This window comes from Nelumbo lutea, chromosome 4, assembly GCF_056320005.1.
Source record: "Nelumbo lutea isolate HS-2025 chromosome 4, American lotus-T2T, whole genome shotgun sequence".
In the NCBI taxonomy this organism is placed as follows: Eukaryota; Viridiplantae; Streptophyta; class Magnoliopsida; order Proteales; family Nelumbonaceae; genus Nelumbo; species Nelumbo lutea.
The window spans coordinates 99354132-99377442 of record NC_142687.1 but is presented as its reverse complement, the minus strand read 5'-3'; the positions used below and the strand labels follow the sequence as shown (position 1 = coordinate 99377442).

At 41.8% G+C, this 23311-nt stretch overlaps 1 protein-coding gene across 1 annotated transcript in view; it reads left to right on the top strand.

Moving 5' to 3' along the window:
• Positions 1-5862: 5862 nt before the first annotated feature.
• LOC148862161 (uncharacterized) overlaps positions 5863-23311 on the top strand; it is a 31917-nt gene continuing 14468 nt past the window's right edge. The window contains exons 1-3 of the mRNA XM_088986802.1: positions 5863-5957; positions 7389-7714; positions 16568-16646. Of these exons, the coding sequence (XP_088842928.1) occupies positions 7433-7714; positions 16568-16646 (361 nt within the window). The 5' untranslated portion in view covers positions 5863-5957; positions 7389-7432. The remainder of the gene's footprint in view (positions 5958-7388; positions 7715-16567; positions 16647-23311) is intronic.

The following is a 23311-nucleotide window of genomic DNA, read 5'->3' as shown; positions in this document are numbered from 1 at the left end:
GGACCCAATCTACCTCTTTTATCAATACCGAGTTGACCACTTCATCACTTACCGAGAGGTACAGGTCTAAAACATCACCCTCCTCGGGCCGGGTTAAGACCGACATACTAGCGAGGTACCTTTTGAGCTCGTCAAAAGCGAGCTGGCACTCTTCGGTCCATTCAAAACCTTTGCTTTTAATTGCCTTAAAGAAAGCCAGGCAGCGGTCTGCCGACTTGGACATGAAGCAGCTCAGAGCAGCTATTCGACCATTCAGCCTCTGAACCTCCTTCAGTGTCAGGGGTGGTCTCATGTCTAGGATGGCTTTTATTTTATTCGGGTTGGCATCAATGTCGTGTTAGTTAACGATGTACCCCAGGAATTTATCGAAGGTAACACCGAAGACACACTTATTGGGGTTTTTTAACCCAAAGGGCATGACCTTGTAACAGTACAGGCCAAGCTCGGTTATAAAGGCAGTCTTTTCTTCATCAGCTGGGTCCATCCTAATCTGGTTGTAGCCTGAATAGGCATCTAAGAAGCTCAGCAACTCATGCCCTGAGGTTGCATCCACCAAACGATCGATCCTGGGGAGTGGGAAGCAGTCCTTTGGGCAAACTTGATTCAGGTCGGTGTAATCGACGTACATGCGCCATTTGCCGTTAGCCTTTTTTACCAGAATGGTGTTGGTCACCCAACTCGGGTAGTGGACTTCCTTGATAAAGTCGGCTACGAGGAGCTTCCTGACCTCCTCATCGACTGCCCTCCATCGCTCTAGGGCTAAGTTGCGTTTCTTCTATCTAACGGGCCTAACAATTTAGATCGCAGAGGCTCCTCAATGGAAGCACTGATCTGAAGTGTCCAGGCTGGGTCCTCCGTCGATGCCGGGATGGAGACGATCTCTTCCGTGGGCGCAGCTCGCTCCTCACACTGCTCCGTAGGTCGCTCCAGCTCGAGGTCGTCGGCCACCTTGGCTTTCCCTTTGAGGGTGACGATGTAGCATTTGCGAGACTCAAGCTAGTCACCTCGTGCTATCCCAATTCCGAAGTCCGTGGGAACTTCATGGCCAAATAGTAAGTGGAGACCACAGCTCGTAGGGCATGGGTGATCGGCCGACCTACTATGGCATTGTACGGGGAGGGGGTTGTGACCACTAAGAAACCATGGTTGAGCCTCACTATGCTAGGCCAAGTGCCGACTTCCACAAGTACTGTGATCCTTCCCAGGGGCTTGACTTCCTCTCCACTGAAGCCTACCAGGGGAGTATTTGTGGGCTTCAGGTCGCTTTTTTGGAGTTGAAGTTAGTCGAAGGCTGTTTTGAAGATGAAATCTGCCGAGCTGCCCGAGTTGATGAGGACACGCCTGACTTCAAAGTTGTTGATCTTTACCTTTATGACAAGCACGTCATCATGGGGGTAGTGGACCCTGCCCGCGTCATCCTCTATGAAGAAGATCGAATCTTTCATCCTTGGCTGCTTCGGTGGGTTCTGTTCTTCCCTAGCGGCCTTGCAAGTTGATGTCCGAGCTGCAATTGTGGTACAACCAGCAACAATCGAACCTCCAACGATTACGTGGATGGTCCCCCAAACTGGTCTCTCTTCCGGGGGCTGCCTTTGCAATTGCCCTGCCTGCCTACTAGATTTCGGAGCATCTCTATTCTGCTCCCCCTACCGACCTGCTTGACTATTATTATTATTTTGTACAAAATTTTTCAAGTATCCGTGATGGATGAGCTCCTCTATCTTGTCGCGGAGGTTTTTACAATTTTCAATGCTATGACCGTGGTCTCTGTGGAAACTACAATACAAATTTTTATTCCTTACACGAGGATCGACCTTCAGCCGAGGTGGCCACTTCACATATGGGGCGTCCTTGATCTCCATGAGGATCTCGGCCCGCTTCACGTTGTGGGGTGTGTAGTCCGTCCTCTCTACTGTTGGAGCTCGGAAAGGCTGACTCGGCCTTGCCCCCCAGGCTTGGTCCTTCTTCTTCTTACTATCGCCCTGAGTTAAGGGCTCTATTTCCCTTTTCCTTTTCTCGAGGGTCTGCTCGCCCATCTGGTTGATCTCCTCCTCCATACCTATAAACCGATCCGCGAGCTTGAGGAACTCGGTCACGATCTTGGGCTGATTGACAACCATGTGCCACTTGAATTCTGTATGGGTAATGCCTCGCTTGGCCGTGGTGAGATGAACTATAGGGTCCAGATTGGGTATTTGTAAACAAGCATCATTGAACCACTTGATGTAGCTCCGAATGGACTCCCCTTCCTTCTGAACTATGCGAGGAGGATTTCCTGAGTTCTTGGGCATCTCTTGTTGTGACAAAATGGGAGGTGAAGACTTGCACAAACTGTGCCCAACTTCTTATCGATCTGGGCGCAAGATTCCAGTACCATGTGCGGGCCACTCCTTTGAAGATGGTGGAGAAGGCCACACACATACAGGATTCACTGGCTCTTGCCAGGTGTATTTGAGACTGAAAGGCATCCACATGATCATTCGGATCGAAGGATCCATCATACTTATCCAGTGGAGGGAGCTTGAAGCCCTTTGGCATAGGGACCGCAAGAAGTTCTGGTGACAGAGGGGAAGAGACTGAAAGGAGAGGAGTAGCTTTTACTTCATATGAGCTTACCTCCTCCTTACCCTTGAGCTCGGGCAGGACGCGGGTAGCAGTTTGGCGAGCTCGTCGGTGCCTCTGTTGTTGCTTCGTCGGGTCGGCGTTGGTGCTACTGGCTTCAGTATTACAGAGTTCAATGGGCTCAGACTGCTGATATAGCTGTGAATCGAAGGGCTCTGCTTGTAGTCTGCGGCTAGGACCTCGAACTGGTTTTCTGCGAGCAGGAGCTCAAACTGAGAGCGCTGAGGCGATGCGGGCCTAATCGGATAGGAGGCCTCCGACCTGCCTACAGGCTGCGAGACGGGGGTGACTGGTCTCTCCTTCCTGCCGTGGAACAGGGCTTGACTTTTGGAAGGATTCTGGGTTTGAGAGGCCTCTCCCCGATGAGGACGTTCACTCCGACGGGAGGGCTTGGCTTGCTTCAAGACCGGATGCCGAGGGGGAAGCAGTTGCTGGGCCGGAGGCAGTGAAGGTAACTGCTGTTGGTAATGGTACTGAGAAACTTGATGCAACACTTGCTGTTGGAACCGTTGCATTTGAGCTTGCATGGCTCGCATGCACTGCACCAGGTCTTCAAGCTGGTTTTGGTTGCTCATTGGGCGAACAACGGAAGGTTCAGTGAAGGTTGCTCCAATCGTGGAAGGGAGTGGAGCGTTCACAGGTGCCACTATATGAGGCACGTTCAAGCTGGAACTCCGTCCACGGAGAGGGGGAGGGTGAACTGTCCAATGCAGGTAGTAGGGAGCTAGGGTTGCTCCCCTGAAGCATTCTGGTCAGCACCATGTCCGCCATTACTAGAGGAAGCCATGAATGCTGAGTTTTTGAGAGGGAGTGTAGAGGTTAGAGGAAGGCTTTTTGAAGCATTCCCACAGACGGTGCCAAATGATGCTGCACGATCCATGCACTCCTTGCTGGTAGTCGACTGGCTCCTAGCTGGCGACGGACGGTACCTGAGAAGAAGACGGTGAAGGATTCCCAGGGAACTTGCCCGGTGGAAATACTCCGATGCTTATGTTAGAACACTTGAGAGATCTGTAAAGAATGCAAAGAGAGCTGAGAGTGCAGGTAGCACTAGATCAATGAAAGTTCGAGATTAACTCAAGGTGTCTTTGCCCCTTCGACCCTGGGGCTTTTAAATATGGGTGTTCTTGCCAAATTGGGTGTAATCGCCACTGGACCTCGGATGCAGCCGTTATTTGCCAGGGCTGTGCAGGTAACCGTTGCAGAGTTCTACCCAATCGAATGAGTGACACGACCCAGAAAGGACAGACATGCCACCACCTGTTGAGAGACGTGGGTGCATTCTGCTAGGTTGGCAGGGACTGCACCGTCAGTCAGGAGGTGTGATGCAGTCTGATGGGTATGGTCTCGTAAGATAAGAAGCTTCCTGAGAATGCTGCATCGCTTAACAGCGAGCTGCTTTGTAGCGAGCTATCCCATAGCGAGCTCCTAGATGTGTCCCAAGGTGATTCCGCCTGAGGTTGCCTTTGGGGCAGTCTTCTTGCCTAAGTATTGGAACTAGCTAGTTCTCTCAGCTCACGAGCTAGGATAGACTTATCTTGGAGTATTCCCTTTCCACATGCTAGGGTCCATGAGCTCGCGCTGTAGCGAGCTCATCCCATGGCGAGCTGTCCTACGAGGACCTTAACGAGCTCGCTACTCAATCGTAGCCAGGCTGTCACGCTGAGCTATTGCTTATGCTGAGTCATGTCCATGTGTCGCCTTCTTAGGAGGTCGGGTCAAATCACCATCCATCAGAAGCCAACCCTGTGTTAAGCAAAACCAACCTAGTTGGTTTGAGTCTGTTTGTGTTGGTTTGGGTCAGTTTTGGCTCTAAGTTCAACCATGCTTGAGAGTCAAATTGTATTGGAGATTGTGCTTGAGTTGAGGGACTAAGGGGAGCGGACCAAGTTAGAATAGAAGTTATCAAGAAAATAATAAGTCAAATTGTATTAGAGAAAGAAGACTTAAATTTGTATATTTCAATAAACCTTCTAATCTAAGTAAAAAAGGACACCTAATTATAATTGTAATTGGTTGTCTAGTTGTCTTACAACACTTGCCATTAATGTCATTCCTAAATAGAAGACTAGAAATTAAGTTAGGTTGTAATTAGGATAGAGACAACTTAGTTAAGTAGGAACTAAGTAGGTTGTAACTACTAACTAGGAACTAAATACTAACTACTAAGTCGGTTTGGTTCGGGTCAGTTTTGGTTTTCAACCTGAACCATCGGTTTATAATTTTTTACAACTCAAAACTGACCGGTATTGAAGAAAACCCGACCAACTCGGGTTGGGTCAGTCCGGATTGATCGATTTGGTCGGGTTGGGTCTTCTTATGAACAGCCCTACATGGGTGGTCTGCATTTTTCACTAATAATAAAGGCTTTAGCCTAGGCCCAGGCCAGCTTGCACCCTGAGCCTAGATTGCAAGCCCAAGCCTAGCCTCGCATATGCCCGGGCTGGGCTTATAAGCTTTTCGAGCCTAATTATTTAGACCTTTCTTAGCTTGGTTTAGTTTGGTTTCTGTATCTATCCGTGAAGGCAAGGCCTTCATTCCCGGTCGGTCTTGAGCAATGTGCGACTTGTCCCCATTGAGTGTTGCTCCAAGTCCCACACATTGCTTAAGAAACATTCCCAAAAGGCCTTGCCTTAGAGGGCAGCTTTGATATTTGAGTTGACTCATGTATTATCATATGATAAAAAGATTTTTATATATCTTATCTAAATAATAAACATTTAATATAAAATAAAATAAAATAAAATTTATTTATATATATATATATAATGTAGTATAAATATAAGACATAAAATATTAAGTGTATATAATTTATTAAATATGATCAAGCAAATCCAACCCGTGTATCGCATGGGGCTCTTATACTAAACATCTAAGCCTAAAGATGCCATAACTATTCGTTGTAAACTTATAATAAAAGCCATAATTTTTGTTATATATGGATGGATGGAGTGATTTTTTATATTAACCTACTAATAATATCATTTAGGTCGGTGTATACATTTGTAGACAGAAGATCTGAGATTTATCATACCTGCAAAAAGAATACATCAAAGAAAAGCACCGTATCGTATGGGAGCTTTCATAAGGTTAATACAACTGAAGGCCAAGCTTCTCTTACAATCCAAACCCCAATCATTAAAGCATTCCAGATCTTTTTGCTTTTGGCTTTTGGCTTTAAGATATTCTGTGTACAAGACAAGCTATTGAATAAACCGAGAGAGCTTTTGAGCTTTTGAGTGGTGTGGTAAATCATTATATTGTTTACAAACGCTAGCTTCGCTTCAAGGACGAACTCGAAAGAAGACATTCGCAGCTTCCTTACAAGCATACAGGTAAATAGTTTCTTAACATGCTGATATTAACATTTAAATAATTTCTTACTACATTGATGATGAACCATGTCTTTTCTGTTTTTTCATCTATCTTCAAATAGATACAGATTTGAACAATGTACGGTTAATTAATTTGAATCCAATTCAGATTTGAACTGCACACAAATGGAGCCTAGTACCTCCCTTTGTTTTTTATTGAAGTAAATGTTTTGATAGTTGGGTGCAGCCAAATAATTTCTCTTCGGGGAGGGGATGAAAAAGTAATTAATTAAATTTGATAAGTGATATTGTTTTCATCTTGGGTTGTTGTAGAAAGGATTTTCCGTGAACTAAAGTTACAAGAAAACACAAAGGACCAAAGAAACAACTTACAACGAAAAAAAGAGAGAAAACAGAACACAACAGACATACAGTAATCTAATCTGAAAACCAAAACTTGCTAAAGAGGAAGATTAACCAGATTCGTGGTTGCAATTTGTGATCGCCGGCTTAGACCATTTTTCTTTAGTGATCTGACTCCAATAATACCGATGAATAGATTAACCAGATTTGAGGTTGCAACCAAAGATGGAGTAGACTATTTCCATCCCTACCGATAGACAAAGTAAAAATTGACGTTATCATCTAAGATATAAAAAATATCAACCAGCAACTGCCATACAATTGGGATTGCATCAAAAGACTTTGAAGAAATTACACTTACAGCATTCTTGGCATCACATTCAACAACCAAATTTGGAAAACCCAAATATTTTGTTTTTCCAAAAACAACATTCTCTTGAAAAGCCATTGCACTTCAGCCCTCCCAAACGGGCACCAATTTTAACTACTGCTGCTTCCTGAGACCAAGATTATCCTCAAAGAAAAGAAAATTGATCCTTCTTCTATGCCCACATTGGAAAAATATGAGTAATTTTAAATTTGCAATTTATGTCAAATTTTAATTATTATTTCAAAGAACCATTTAACCTAAAGGCTTAAGCTATTAGGTAAGGTCCTTGAATAAGTTGATATTCTCTAATACATCCCCTCACACGAGGGCCCATTGGGCTTGAACTGTGAACAAGCACAGGCCCGTCTATACCTTAAATAAGTTAATTAATTATAATGTAATGGAGATCGAACACTAGATCACTTGATCAAAGTGACTCTCATACCATTTCCAAGAACCATTCAACCTAAAAGTTTAAACTATCAGTATTAGGTGAAGTCATTTAATAGGTTGATATTCTCCATCAATTGCTTCATATTATAAAGAAAACATATAATATGGTTTTAGTTATTTGCTCTTCTCAATTTGACCACATGCAAATACAAATGAACAGAAATATTATCTTAGGAATTAATTAGATTTTGTTCTGTACCAGAGTAATTTAGATAAGTTGCGTTGTTGTAACTGTTTATTAATGATACCCATATATACTTTGATAGGACCCATATTTGGTAGAGCACCGGTTGTCGTCCTTGAATGATCAATGGAGCATTCCGATGGTATGCTTCAGCTTCAGCCTCAGCTGCTACTTCCAAGGTTTAATGGGGAAAAGTTTCAATATTGGAAAATTCAGATGAAAGCCATGTTCAAATCCAAGGATTTATGGGAAATTGTTGAAGGAGGAGGAATACCGACAAAAGATAATAAACAGGTTCAAAGCAAAGACTCGGAGGCCTTGTTCTATATTTTTCGAGCTGTAGATGAAAAAATTTTCTGGGAGATCGCTATCTTATCATCAGCCAAAGAAGCTTGGGACAGGTTGGAGGTAAGGCTATGAAAGTAGGTCCTCCTAGTTCTTACTAATTATCAGTTTGAGAAAATATTTTATTAATTTATTAAAAGATTATTAAATTATATATACAATTGTTATAGTGGAAAAATCTATGATGTGATACTGGAAAAACTTTAACCAATCATCAAAACCTGTCATGAATTTTGGGGAAAGTCCACCTGATTATTGATTACCAGTTTTATGATGTTGGTTGATTGGTTATAAGTTTTTCTGGTATCATTGTCTGGTCCCGGCCTTATATATCGGGTTGGTTGGGCCCGCATTGTGTTTGTGCTCGATGTGGATCCGGACTAGTTCATAAGTGATCATCTTAAGTATAAGCATACAATGACCTAAGAGTTGAGATGGTTGCTTTCTGGTTTTTAGCATATTGCATACCTATATTATACTCTTTTGGAGAAAACTTTGGTTGTCAATGTTTGATAATATGTATTATGCACAAGGTATCTCCACATATTATGTTGGTCCATATAAGGTTAGTTTTGTGTCTGCGGTTCAAATTAAAAGTGTTAAAGATGTATGTTTTGTGTGTTTTCACTTATTAATGTTCGGATGATGGTTGAGCTAGCTAAGGATGCCATGTGGCAACTTTCATAGCCATCCTCTCTCTCAAGCCGCATCGACTCCACATGTGACGGAAGAGTACTACTAAGGAGTGTTCTGTACAGACAAGGAAGCGGACATCGCCAAGGAAGAGGGAACCTCTTGAAAACCTTGATGGATGACCTCATCCCGACAACCCCAGAAGACCTATCTATTTGGACCGCGAACACCCAACTATAAATAGGTATTCCCCGCTCGAGGTAAGGGACTTTTGGAAGAACACTCTATGAATACTTCTTACACTATCCCTTCGGCTTGGACCAACATTACCTCTACCTACTTGGCCCGACCACCTCTTTCTCTACCCAACTGACTTGAGCATTGGAGTACCTACCCAAGGAATAACTCCTTGGGCCTTTGACCTTTCTCTTGGTTGTAGATCTTGTTGCACATTTCCATCCTTTCACCTTAGCCTCGTCCAGTTGGCAGGACTATTTGATTGTTTCTTTGGTTCGGAACACCTCGAATTGAACAACATTAGATTGACGCCATTTGTGGGAAACATACAAAAAATCATTTCCCAAACACCCTTCCACACACTCAAAGCTAACATTCCTAGAAACACATTCGATTGCTCTAGAGGTCGTTCCCCATCTCGGGGATCCCGCTCACTTTGCAACTCTCCACCTCGGGAGCCCTAGCATCAGACCGTGGTCGACCCAAGCAATTCCAAGCCATGCTATAGAAAGTCGACCGTATCCTAGCTATGATGGAGATGCTGCGGCAACCAGCTCATGCCCTCAAGCCACTTGCGCGTCTACTATAGTCGATCCTCACACCGAGGACCTCAAAAGGGGCCACATAGACATGCACGGGGCCCAATCTGACTGAGATCGACCGCAACCATCTAGAAGAACTGGCTCCCCAGCTCGGTCTCGCACACACGATGCCCACAATAGATCCCATTGCTCGACCCGAGTTCTGGTGAAAGAACGGCTCGGCCAACGTCTACAACAACTGCTAATCTTGATAGTCAAATCCAGCTCGGTCCGAGATTGGCCTGTGATCCCAAAAAGGGAGAAATCTGTGAACATGGTCACAACTGATAGAGACACAGAGATCAAAGAACTGAGAGAGGAGTTGGCTGACCTGGAATGCAGCCAACTGGACAGAAGTGCTGCCCCTTTGATGACTCAACCAACCGAGCAACACCACGGTCAACAACCCTCCAAAGATCCTGTCTTCATCCAAGAGATCATCGACGATCTCCACTTGGCTGGATGACGACCTCCTTAGTTCAAGAAGTACAATGGAGCCTCAGACCCCAACGACCACATTGAGAGGTTCAAGGCGATAATGATCCTGCATGACTCTCCCGAATGTATTATGTGCAAGGCCTTCGTTGCCACCCTCTACGGAGTCGCTAGAACCTTGTATGTCTCCCTTCCTCCGTGGTTCATATCCTCCTTGGAGCAGCTAGAGACGTTGTTCCTAGCACAATTTACCACTAGCCAAAGGCGCTAGAAGACGTCGGCTAGCTTAATGCAAGTTCGATAGAGGAAAGGAAAGACTTTAAGGGAATACTTGGCAAAGTTTAATGCCGAGGCCCTCTAGGTCTGAGCCCTTGACCATTCAATGGCTATGACAACCATCATGAGTGGATTGTGCTCCTCAATTTTTAGCTTTTCTTTGCAAAAGAATCCTCCACCCAACTTGACTGCATTCATGAGACATACATAGAAGTACATGAATTCCAAGGAAGCCCAAGCACTAGAAAGGAGTAAAGATGACCAACATGAATAGAAGCGAAAAGACAATGAGGAGTGTAGATCGAACAAAGACAGTAAAAGACAGGACCGCCGACTTGACTGCGGGCCGAGGACCCCACCACCGACGTATCACAACTTCACTCTACTTAATGCTCCACAGGCTCACATATTGATGCAGATCCGCGGCTGCAACTTCGTTAGGTGGCCCAAAAAGATGAAGATACAAAGCAACAAGAGAAATTGAGACAAGTTTTGCAACTTCCACTGTGATCACGACCACGGCACCAAGAGCTACCTTGACCTTCGCCACCACTTGGAAGACTTTGTTCAACATGGATACCTTCGTGGATTCATCGACATCAAAGAACATAAGCATAGTGAAGAACCGCACTGCGCCGACGAGTCCCCAGCCTGAGCTCCTTCGGTTAGGATGACCCTTAAAAGGGGAAACTAGGTGCGAAAGAACTACCTCGAGGAGTTGGAGTGCTAGGACAAATGTACTGATGACGATCGATGCAGAGTATTAATGGCGATCAAGTTGTACAAGTTCAATAAATAAAGAATCCTCTTCAAGCACAAACGACCAAATGCCCATGCACAACCTATCCGAATTCCAATGGTTGAACTCCGCATTGGCCAACGATTGCAGCGCGATGATCACCTCACGAAAGACCCGACCGACCATAGACGGTCAAGGCCAGAACAAGCCCCCCCATTGAGCATCGTGGGAATGACGTCCCCGTCACAACGACAAGAGGACAACTATCGAACTCTGCGTACCCACCCGACTTGCATTTAGAATAGAGCTAACCAAGGATCGTGGCTAGCCTAGCTAAAGAGCGTGAATCTCTCCAGGACCAGGTGCCACTAAGCTCCCTGACAACATTGACAGCTTGGAAACACCTCGGCCAACAAAGACTGAGGCTAGTAAAGCCAGAGATCTTGACCAACGAAGATCTAGGATCTCGGCCAATATAAGACCAAGGCTACTAAGCTAGAAACCTCGGCTAGCATAAGACCGAGGCTACTAAGCCAGAGATCTTGGCCAGCAAAGACCTAAGACCGAGGCTATTAAGTTGGAGACCTCAGCCAGCGAAGATCTAAGACGTCATCCAACATAAGATATCGACTATTAAGCTGGAGATCTCAGCCATCAAAGATCTAAGACCTTGGCCAGCAAGCTGGAGACCTCGACCAACAAAAACCTAAGACCTTGTCCAATATAAGACTGGGGCTACTAATCTAGAGATCTTGGATAGCGAAGACCTAATACCTCGGCCAATATAAGACCAAGGCTACTTAGCCGGAGATCTCGAACAACGAAGACCCAAGACCTTGGCCAGTATAAGACCAAGGCTACTAAGCCAGAGATCTTGACTAGTGAAGACCAAAGACTGATGCCACTAAGCCGAAGACATCAGCCAACAAAGATCGAAGACCTCGACCAATATGAGACCGAGGCCACAACGTAGAGTTTGAAACTCTGATTATCCCAAGAGCCAAGTACAAAAGCACAACCTATGTTCCCTACCAACCAACCTAACTCCAAAGCAAAACAACTTGAAAGAAAAAAAGAGAAAAGCAACACAAAAAGTGCTTGGTAGAAAGGCTAAACTTCCATTAATGAAAAGTTTATACATTGATTGTAAGCTCAGAATACCGAGTTGTATACAACAGAGAAAAAAAAGAGAACATCAACTTTCCACTAGAGGATCCTTGGCTTTCTCCTGGACGTAGGCAACAATGGCACCCCACCATCAGGCTTTCTGACATCAAATGGACCAAACCCCTGAATGACTTTGGCCACCTCCAAGAACTGACTTATCACCCTCCGCTAACAGAGAGCGAATCCCGCCTACCAGGAGTCAGTAGCATAGTCATCCAGCCATTCTGATGGGCCTCCAAAGCCCTATACTTGGAGACACCCTCCTCCTCCGCCCGAGCAATCTTTGCCTTAACCTCCTTGAGCCCCCTCCTCAGTGCATCTCATGCCTACTTGAGATCGTGGGTGCAACCTTTCAAATTACAGATAGTGTCATCCCTCTCCTTGACGTCGTGCTTCAGCTCAACCAACTCTACCTTCAAATAGGAATTCTCTATCTCTCGTGACTCATAAAATCGTCACAACCCACAAAGGTGGTCAACAAGGCTAATGATCGAACAACAAATAAAGTTGATCTCACTAGCATGACTTGATGAAGAGTCGCGCTCTCTAGGAAGATGTTGGTGTGACTACTGGCTTCCTTTCTAAGACTGGGGAGCATCACATCTCGGGCAACCTACTCAGCCACTCTTTCTGTCTCAAGGGTGTCTTTCGACCAAACCGACCACTATGGTATGTATATGCTAGCCGAACCCTCAGCCAAAGCATGCTCTGGAGTGTCCCCCCTCTATGACGAGGACCGCCCAAGCTGAATCGTAGCCTCATCGAAGTCGACCACAACGACCTCCTCCGTTAACCTCGACCTCTTCCCTTTTTGAGGTGTGCATTTTGCCAAGTGACGTTGAAGCTCCGTGGCCTCAGGCTGCACACCCGAAGTCTTAGCCGCTTGTGCCTTTTTTGCTGCCGCCGCCTTCATACATTGAAGTTTCTCCTTAGCACTAGCCATATCCGAGTCTGCACAATTCATTACAAAGTTACACAAGCTCACAAAAAAAAGAGGTTGCACAACCCACAAACTAGACTGGGATTGATCAGCCAAAGCGCACATCAACCTAGCCAAGGTCTACAATTGGGACGATGTATACTCCCCGATGTGCACCCGCACTATCCTCCTCATAGAAGCTTTCTCCTCCTTCGACAGCTCGATCTGGGAAGGACCCTTATCCTTGGTCCTTGAAACGGATAGGGCGAGGGAGAATGGCCAACCTCCTCAGCACTTCACAAAGAAAAAACCCTCTTTCTAATGCTTTATGGGAGAGGGAACCCCAACAAGCACCTTGGTGTTTAGCTTGGAAAACAAGTAGTAGTACCCCTTCTTGTGCTTCTTCAAGTGGAGAAAATATCTAAACATTAGTAGGGTGATCTCAATGTCCTTAAGAGTGTAGTAGAAGAGCAGCCTGACCAGGTATCGAAATGAGTTCGATATCAACTAAATAGGAAGGACCCAATACCACCTGAGGATGGCACTACCCCGAGATCTAAAGGGAACCTAAGGCTAGCTATCAAACTGTGGACATATACTCAAATCTCCTTAGTATGATCCGAAGTGGCCCTCTCCACGATCCCAGGACACCTCAGTTCCTACTCCTTGGGAATGCGATACGCTTCCCGGATCTGAGCCGGGTTGGCCAGAAAAGGTTTACACAAAGTTGAGGCAAGCCGCTCTTTAGACTCCACATTGGCCTTGGCTGCCTCGTCGATACCAATCTCTCGGACCTCAGCATCACCCTCGTCACTGACCTTGGCCACATTGGCATTGGTCTCCAGTGCCCGAACCTCGGTCACCTCACATCGAGGAATACCCTCACTCTCACCCCCCGAAGTGTACTTACTGAAAAGGGAAGACAAGGAAGATGAAGTGAAAGACATCTTACCGAAGAAAAAAAAAAAGAAGTTTGGGACACTTGAGATATCAACCAAGGCACGTGAGCTGAACTCTAAGGCATAAAATCTTCTCAAATGACAAAGTAAAATGGCTCGCCTACCCTTTTTTGTAAAGGCATCCAACGGTTCAGACCAAACCAAATCAACGGCACTGATTCGAAGCCACACTTCGCATGTGCATAACCTCATGAAGACAAAATGACGCGTCTGCCAACCTGTCTCGGAAATGGTACGAGTGTTGAACTAGGCGGTCCACCCAACAAATTGGCCCTACTCTGGATTAGTCAAGTTGAAGAAATTAAAGTTCCTCAACTAAGGACCATAGAACTCTTCCACGCCTAGTCATGGCCGAGCACTACCCTCCTTGACTTCTAAACCACCAGACACATGCATACATTGGGTTAGGTGGGCTGGGTTGGGATGTTTGTGTGTGAAATCCCATGCTTTTGTTTTTTCTCCTAATTTTTGTCATGTTTTCTTATGTTTTGGTAATAATTTTGGAGGTTTTCTCTCAATCACATTTTGTAACCATCTCTTCAAGTTGACTTCAATGCAAATTGATTCTTCCAAACTGGTCTGGTTGTTAATCTCCCTTTACCATTCTTTTATCCACTATTTTAGACATTTGTAACAAACTGGTTTGTTGTTTGGGGCGGTGAATGCACACAATGCTTAGGTTGAGAGTTATTATATGTTGGAGACCAACTTCTAGAAAACTTTTGCACTAATGGAGACATTGCTAGAGGTATCAAAATCGGTTTTAAGGACAATGAAAATTTTCATGTGCCTCAACTATTACCAATAAGTGTTCTTTAACTCTTTATGATTTTGTAGATTAAACTTGATCATCACAAACTTATTGTTGTTCTACTTTTGGTAAATTGATATTACCATATTGCTGCCAACATAAATTTCATACTCATTTTCCAACAACATTAAAATCAAAAAAAAAAAAGAAAGTTTAAGAAAATTATATTTTTTACAACTTTCTTATATTTTTTGTATAAAAAAGCAATACTTATAACACTTATTTTTGTTTAACATGATGAATATATAATAATAGAGATGTGCCCAAATGTTTTCTACAAAATTTATATTTTTTATTTATCATTTTAATTTTTATTATTTAATTATGGCATCAAGGATTAACACATTTGACCTAAAATATTGAATTGCTAGCCCACTACCAAATGAGAAAATAATTTCATTTTTGGGTCAATTTTAAATTTGTAACTTATTTCCATCAGTAATAAAAAACAATTATTGTTTATTAGATTTATTTTTTTAATATGATTAATAGAAAATATTAGAGATGTGCTTACATTTTCTACATTTTTTTTTTGTTTCTGTAGTTTTTGTGTTTATTTATATTTAAGAATTTTTATTATTTAACTATGAGTCTATCACATTGTTGTTTTACCCATTTGACCTAGATGGTTGATTTAATTGCTTACTTGCAAATTGAAAAGAAAATTTATTTTATTTTTGGGTCGATTTTAAGAAATATGGATTTTATATTGTCAAAAGTATTAGATACTGATGTGGCGTAATCTGGCAACTCCCTGCTGGATACGACCTGGCTACCAGCAACGATGAGGACGGGTGTTCATGAAAGAAAAGAGTCAGAGATCCCGGGGTGGCTCACCCGGCGAGGATACTCCGATGGCTAAGTTAGAGCACAGTGATAGTAGGGAGCTTGAAGATGATAACAGTGAAAGAGCTAGAGAGTGAAGATTACACACACAACAATGATCATAGAACGTACCTTCGCTCCTGGGGGGTGGGGTCTTTATACACTATGGCCCAGGTGGCTTGGTGGAACGATCACTGAATCCCTGCTGCGATGTGACCTATCGCGTGTTAGGTGGTTGAAACGCCGCCAAACGGTAACACTGTCACTTCCCATCAGAACGGAGAGTTGGTGAACTAATGTACCATTATAAAGTACAGTTCTGCGGGATACAGGGTACGGGGGTGTGTTCCTCGAGGTTGCCATGCAGAGGTCTGAATGCTGGGTGAGCTACCTGTAGGATACCGGGCTGCTTGATAGCGAGCTAATTGGCACGAGCTTCTCGAGTTCATGCTTAGGTCTGCCCCTGACGTAAATGTCGAAGTGCCTTTGGGCCGAGGTGATCCCGGTGTGATCTTGTGTTGAGGTATATTTGTCTCGAAGTAGTCCTGACCGAAGTGGTTACATCTGTCTGGGCTCGATCTAAACTTGGTTCCGTTATTCTGGTCGAGATCTGACACCGGGACGATCTTAGCCCGAAGTGGCTTTAGTTCGGTGCACTAGTGTACCCGAACTCACTTTGTAGCAGCTGACTTATGCTGAGCTGTCACCTGTGTTGAGTCACATCCACGTGCCGATCTGATCGCGTCGAGTCATCGCCTATGCGGAGTTACATCCACGTGTCTCCCTATCAGGAGGTCGAGCCAAATTCTCCTTCATCAAATACATATCTAATTAGTAGAATTTATTAGTGAAAAAAGTATACCTTAAATATAATATTTAATGAGGGATAGTGGATGTTCATACCTTCAACATAAAACTTAATGAGAGGGAATTGAATGACATGTATAGCAAATTTAAAGTATCAACACTCAATCTGAAAAAAATGTGTATCGAGAGTTTTATTAAAATAACCCAATTCATAGTATTTAGAGTATTGGCAACTTTGGATAGTGATACATATCCTCTTGTAGTATTGATGCTTTCATCCTTTATGCTGAAAAGTAGTAATTAAAATTACATTTTTTACTCTCACAATTAGAGGAGGACCAAATTCAAAAGTAAGGGTTTTAGTCAATAAAAAAGTTGCACAAACTCTTGAGGAGGTTATGTCTTGAATCCATCTTTTATCTTGATATGTTTAATTTGATTATTGCCTTCACAAGCTAAATATCACTATCTTATTTTCCTTATTTGTCTCTTTCACTTTTAACATTTTTCATGTCTTTCGTTTCTAGATGAAATATGAAAAGGCAGGGCAAGAAAGCAAAGAATATGAAAAAAGTAAAGAAAGTGAAGAAAGCAAAATAATCAAAGGTAATCCCCTCTCTTTTCTCTATGAAGTTAATTTTAAAAACATAAACAATAACAAATTGAAGTAAAAAGTAGAAAGAAGGAAAGAATTAGAAAAATACAGCTAAACGCATGCTAAGAAAATATTGGTTGTCCACATTATAGCCCCTCTTGTCTATAATGCTTTCTCCATTTGACACATTTAATAACTAGATTGATAGGGTCTAACAAAAGAAGTTTTGATGATATTTTTTTTTAGCCTCAAACTTTATTCTAGGTGGAGGAGCCACCTTAAAATTTTATTAAAAGCAAATCGCTATCAAAAAGATAAGGGAAGGACATAGCCCGCCTTTCCCCAAGCCCAAAGTACAAGGAATACTCCATTACATGTACCTGGGAATTGGTAAATCAGAATTATCTTTGCGGATTAAAGATCTAATTGTATGGATATTTGATTGATTGAATAAAAATAGGCGTTTGAGGAACTATCTATTCCAAAATTCGCAAGATAGTCTACCACACAATTAGCATCTCTGTAGATATGATTAAAAGAAATTCTATGCTGGGCGGCCAATCGAGAAATTTCTTGAACTTGGTAATACACACCAAGGAATCACCAAACCTGAATTTAGGAGGTTCACTAAGACCATGTTATCACTCTTAGCCAAAATATTATTCAAATTGAGATTTGAGCATAGTTGAAGACCATGTAGAAGAGATTTGACTTCCGCTTCCAAGGAGGTACAATGCTCGTAGAAACAAGAGAAGGTAGCATTGAAATTTCCATCACAATCTCTAATGACCCCACCACCCCCCACCCAAACCCAAGTTGCCTCTACATGCTCCATCAGTGTTAATTTTAATATAGTTTTGTGGTGGAGGTTTCCAAATTATCCATTTAATACATCTTGAAGGGACATTTTTAACAAGAATTTAAAGGCAAGTGGCCCAAGAGGTGTTATGATCAGCAACATAGGTCATGGTGCCATATTATTTAGTTGACTAGGCCAACATTTTATTCGAATAATAACTTGGTTCCCACAGATAGCTTTTCCCTCATGAACTCTTCGACACCTCTCAACCCATATTTCCCACAGAATAATAGAAGGAACCAATCTTTAAATCTGATTTCGTTGATTATTTCTTTCACATAAAGTCCAATTTTTAACCCGGTCCTGAATATGCTGTGATCTATAAATATGAATGTCAAATGTATTAGCAAAGTAACTTCAACACTTTGAAGCTACAACCCCTGTAAAGAAAAGGTGATCAAAAGTCTCCTACTCAAAGGATTTGCAACATTTGCATTTTGATGCCATAGACACCTCTTTTCTTTTAATAGCATCATCCAACACCTCTTTTCCACACTAAGTCTGATACTTTTGTAGGGAGATTTACCTTCCAAATATGCTTGTTCCAGCAGGCATTAGTGCCTAAAGTCCTTGTGAGCTCCCATGCCGAAGAAACATTAAATTCACCATTTTAATTATTCATCCACACTAGAAAATCCCTATTATTAGAGAGCCTTAAACCAGAGTCGATAACAATGTCTTGGATCTCCGTTTCCACACTAAAATTATCTGGAAAAGACCATGATCCACTAGTACCCAAAACTTCATTAATTTTGAAGTCAATTAGACTATTGTCACTAGTAAAATTACACAAAGGGCCCATACCTGACCAGTTTTGATGCCAAAAGGATATGTTGTCATTCCCAACTTTCCATTTTGCATTGGATAAAGCAATCTCTTTAACATCAAAAATTTCCATCCAATATCGAGTCGAGTTTGCTTTAAAATTTTACATTGCCAAGTGATTATCACCAAGGTGTCTAGCTATAAAAAATCTAGCCCATAAGTTCTTGTTCTCCATCAATTTGAAACAAGCCTTTACCCGAAAAGATTTTATCATCTCAAAGAGGGATCGCACTCCTAGACCCCCTCCTCGCATGGTTTACACACAAAATCCCAACTTCGCCAATGGTATTTAGATCCAAATTCAGAGCTTCCCCAGAAGAAGTTAGCTAGCATTTTATGTATACGGTGGATTACTGCCTTAGGCGTGGACATCGAGCTTAGGATATGTATGGGCATGCTATTAAGCACATGCCTAATAAGGATTAATTTACCACCTGAAGAGAGGAGTCGCGCCTTCCGACCTTCAATCCTTTTTTGAAATTTTCAATGACAACTCAAAATCACTGCTTTTAGGCTATTTCCTTCCAGTCGGAGCTCCTAGATAAGTGAAAGGGAAGCTCTTTTGATGATATACATCCCCAATTAGCCAAAAAATAAAGATGATAGACATCCCAAGGATAATAGGTGGAGGCCAATCCATATAAATAATTTCACCAATTATACACCATCACTATGATTAAGGGTGGACATGAACTAACCTTTTTATCTTGTCAAGCTCTCAAGGCGAATTGAGCTTATAGTATATAATATTTCAATGTTTTATATGTATAATAATAAAAATCATTTTATATGTATATCTTTTAACTTTTTATATGTATAATTTTTATTTTTTATATAACTTTTATATGTATAATTATTTTTTATTTTTATATGAAGATTGGCTCACTAACGAGTTTAATAAACATATGAGCTTTTGAGTCAAGCTAAATTGAAGCTCATGTTTCTAACTAAAATCAAGCTTGAGCCCGAATTCAAACCTTATGTTTTTCTACTTATCCAAGCCTAAATAACCAGATATTTGGTCCAACTCGACTTGAACCCACCCCGAATTACAACATCCAAACTAGTATAGGTACTGAAGTTGGAGTAGGGGCTTAGTCATTATGGGACTAGGGTGGTACAAACTAGAGCAAGCAAGGATAGGAGTAAAGAAGAATTTTAAAGGAATTAAGGAGAGAAGATTCCTAGAGATGGATAATATCTACCTTGGGGACATTAGAAATACATAAAAGGAGAAAGATGAGTTGAAAAGGGGGTAGGAAGTTTGGCAACAACTTGCACAACTAAGAAGAAGACAACCTTGGTGGGGATCAAGGTTACCAATCAATATTAGTAAATTATATTAGAAATGCTAGGAACTAGAGTGGTCCTAAACAGTTTATGCATTGATGTTTTTCCTCTAAACCCATAAATTAAATGCTTTGAAAAGTTTGCATCCTCAGGCTATATAGCAGTGGATCCAATTGATAGGACCAAGGGCTTGATAGTAGCATGGTAGGAATTAGTGGATATAAGCAAGTGATTGGGTTGATGCAATAATTAACATTATTATTCTCTAGAAAGAATTATATGTTTCTTGGCATGACACCTTCATATAAAAGACAACCCATTGCAGGAGCAAAGGATTTAGTGTTGGAATGAGATCAAAGCAATAATTGATAAGGTACAACTTCCATGGTTAGTGACAAGAGATTTCAACAAAGTTAGGTAACAATTGGAGAAGGTGGGGCAACTTGAAATCAATAAATCAGCTAAAAACCTTCAACGACATGATAGATGATTTTCATCTAATCGATCTAGAATGGAAAGGTCCAATGTTCATGTGGATGAACAAGAGGCATGGTGATGCAAATGTTAAGGAAAGACCAAACTGATATCCTACTTTAGTTAAATGTTGTTGTATTGGGGAGGCTTTAATCCACGATGAAGTATTTATGAGTTCAGATCACTGCCAAATAATCTTGGAAAATTTGTCAAAATGATGCTTGATGTGGTAGATGCTGTAGAGTGTTTGTGGGCTTTAATCTACCATGAAGTATTTCAACTTGTTCATTATATTGGGGATTATGAATTGTTGAGAAATGATGCTTTATGAGGTAGGTGCTGCATAGTTCATCTATATCTTTATTGTCAAATGGCTTTCCATTATTAATGACAATGGATTCAGGGATGTTATAACAACATAAGAGATGCTATGGATTTTGCATCTTAAAACTTTAAAGGGGCAAATTTTACCCTTTTAGTAAAATAATTCATAGTTGTGATTATGAATTTATTACTATTAGAGGGTTAGAAAGGTTTAACAATATCAAGAGCCTGAAAGTAGAATATATGTAACGTATAGTGACATCGTGTAGAGATTCAGTTAGTGGATGTATGAGGGGAGAGTAAGATGACAACATTTTACGAAATCATTATGGCCTTTAACCATAGTAGGCTAGTAGAAACTTGCCCTAAGAATCCTTTTAGAAAAAGCAAGACCATTAACATGCCACCGTAACACGGCCAGAACGGGCATTTTCTATCGCTTTGGAGGTTTCATGTGGTAAGAGAACGATAAAGGGTGCCATCAAAGGATTGTTTATGTAGGGTATCACCTAATATGATGTAGTGTTTGGCATGTCTTCAGGTTAAGGATTTGGGAATAGAGGAGCCGGGAAGGGTGCATGTCAAAGGTATTGATAAATGCCAGGAAACTAAGGGATCCTTGTCTACTACAAGAGAAGATGGAGAATGATTGCTACCAATGGAGGAAGCTTCTAATGAGGAATGAGCAAGAGATCCTAGTTGTTTGATAATAAAAAGGGTAATTGGGCAATAGAACCTATAACATCCATGTCATTAATAAATTATTTTCTATGACACAAGTTTCGAAAGTACCTTTTTTAGATTCCAAGTAGGCAGGACAATTCATCTTCTAGTGGTCGGCCTGCTTACAAAAGTGACAGGCATCGGATGCCTTATCTTTCTTTTGTTTCTTAAATTTGGTGGCCTTCTTATGGGGCTTTCTCTTTGACTTCCTCTTCTTGTCGGATTTGCCAGCTTCAACAAGCATGGCTATCGGCTCATCATTCCTTATTAATTCCTCAGTTCTTTGCAACATATTGCTGAGCTCTTGGACACTGACATTCAACTTGTTCATATTATAATTCATAATAAACGGGTTGAAGGACAGAGGTAGAGAGTTGAGAATAGCATCGATCTGTATGACCAGATCTAGCCCGGAACATAGGGTGCATGGAGCCAAATGTTTCAGCTTCATAACCCCACCACCTTTCTACGACGGATCACATCCACTCATCATATGGATTTTCCTTTGGCCTCTGCTAGACAAGGTTCAGAGCCGTTTTTAGGTAAACATTTCTATCCAGTAAGCATTCACCCATTATATTCAGGTTACGCCAATGTACCGTGAGAGAGTTCCCATTTTCTAGTGAAGCCCCTCCCACATCGGTCTATGGTGCCCCTATCATCTTATGAAACACTCTAACAGACCCAACAACAAATGGATAGCCAAATTTTATGGTGTGTTTCCTCATTACTGAAGGACTCATCATCGTGCTAATGATGGAAGGCTTTTAGAGAGTCCATCATATGGATCTCCCTATCACATGCACTCATATTACCGAAGGGAACAAAATTACGCCCTAATTTTAATTTAGGTCAAACCAAAGTGGCTCCCACTGACTTTCATAAAGCCATATTTCTGGTGGGCCTAAATCGGTTAGGGTTTCCACACGCGCCCATTTCAAGGTTATGGGGCCCACCATGCAAGGAGGGGACATCCAATGACCTTAGGGGACACCATGGCAATGATGTGCATTCAGCCATTGTGTGCGCAAGAGCCACTAATGAATCATCATGGGCCAAGTACTTATGGCACATGGTCGCAACACATCAAACATCCACACATCACATGATATGGAAGAATTGATCCAATCAATTAACTACTGTAAAGCCCATTAATTAGCCCAACAAAAACACAATATTAACAATTAATATCATCTAGGTATATGGGCTGAATAGCAAATAGCAGTTCGGCCCATATAGCTTTTCTCACAAAAGTGGGCTTTTGCAGTTTTAACTCTTTAAAACTGGGCTTTACAAGTTGGGCCGAATTAATCCCTGCAATTGAACATCAAATTTGGGCCTGAAAGTGTGAGAAATCTGGACTAGAAATAGTCCCCTTTCGAACCCTAGATTTGGTCCAAACAGAATTGGTCCAATCTGGTCCAAGATGGATCGAAACTGATTTTCAATTCAAGAATTAATTCAGGAAAGATCTTAAATTAATATTTCTGATTTTAGACAATCATAAATTAGACATGGACTGTTTGCACCTCCTGAAAAATAGAGGTTAGTCACTAGGGTTGCAGTTTCATAAACTGCAAAACGTAGAATGCGATCCCTCCATCTGTAAATCTCCAACGTCGCCGCCTTCTCCAATCAAGAAATTAAAATAAAAAACAGAAATCCTATTTCTATTAATTAATTACATCATTTGATTGAATCCTATACATTCAGTCTAGAAAAACAAAAAAAATTATTTTACAGACCGAATTGAATAGAAACTACAAAGAAAGAATGCGCAGACAATCTGCGCCAAGGCTGCACTTCGATCTCCATGTACAAACAGTCCATTAAATCAAGAAATAAATAAAGAACAATTATAAATAAATTTCAGATTTAACAAAAATTAATTTCAGATCAATCGCCCTCAACAAGAAACGGTTTCTTGAAATAAAACAACAAACTGCGCAATACCCGGATAGAACAGCTTCAACCGAATTGCGCAGGTTCAGATCTGATCTTTTGGTTCAAGATTCGAACCTGTGGCTCTGATACCACTGAAAGGGATGGTAGGATCCATTGTATGGATGCCAAAACTGTTGCGGAATGGGTGGGCGAATTTCAAAAATTTCCTACCTTCCTTCCAACTGAGAATCACATTCCCTGATTTTAGAATCAAATTCAAGGATCCTGCTTGAACCA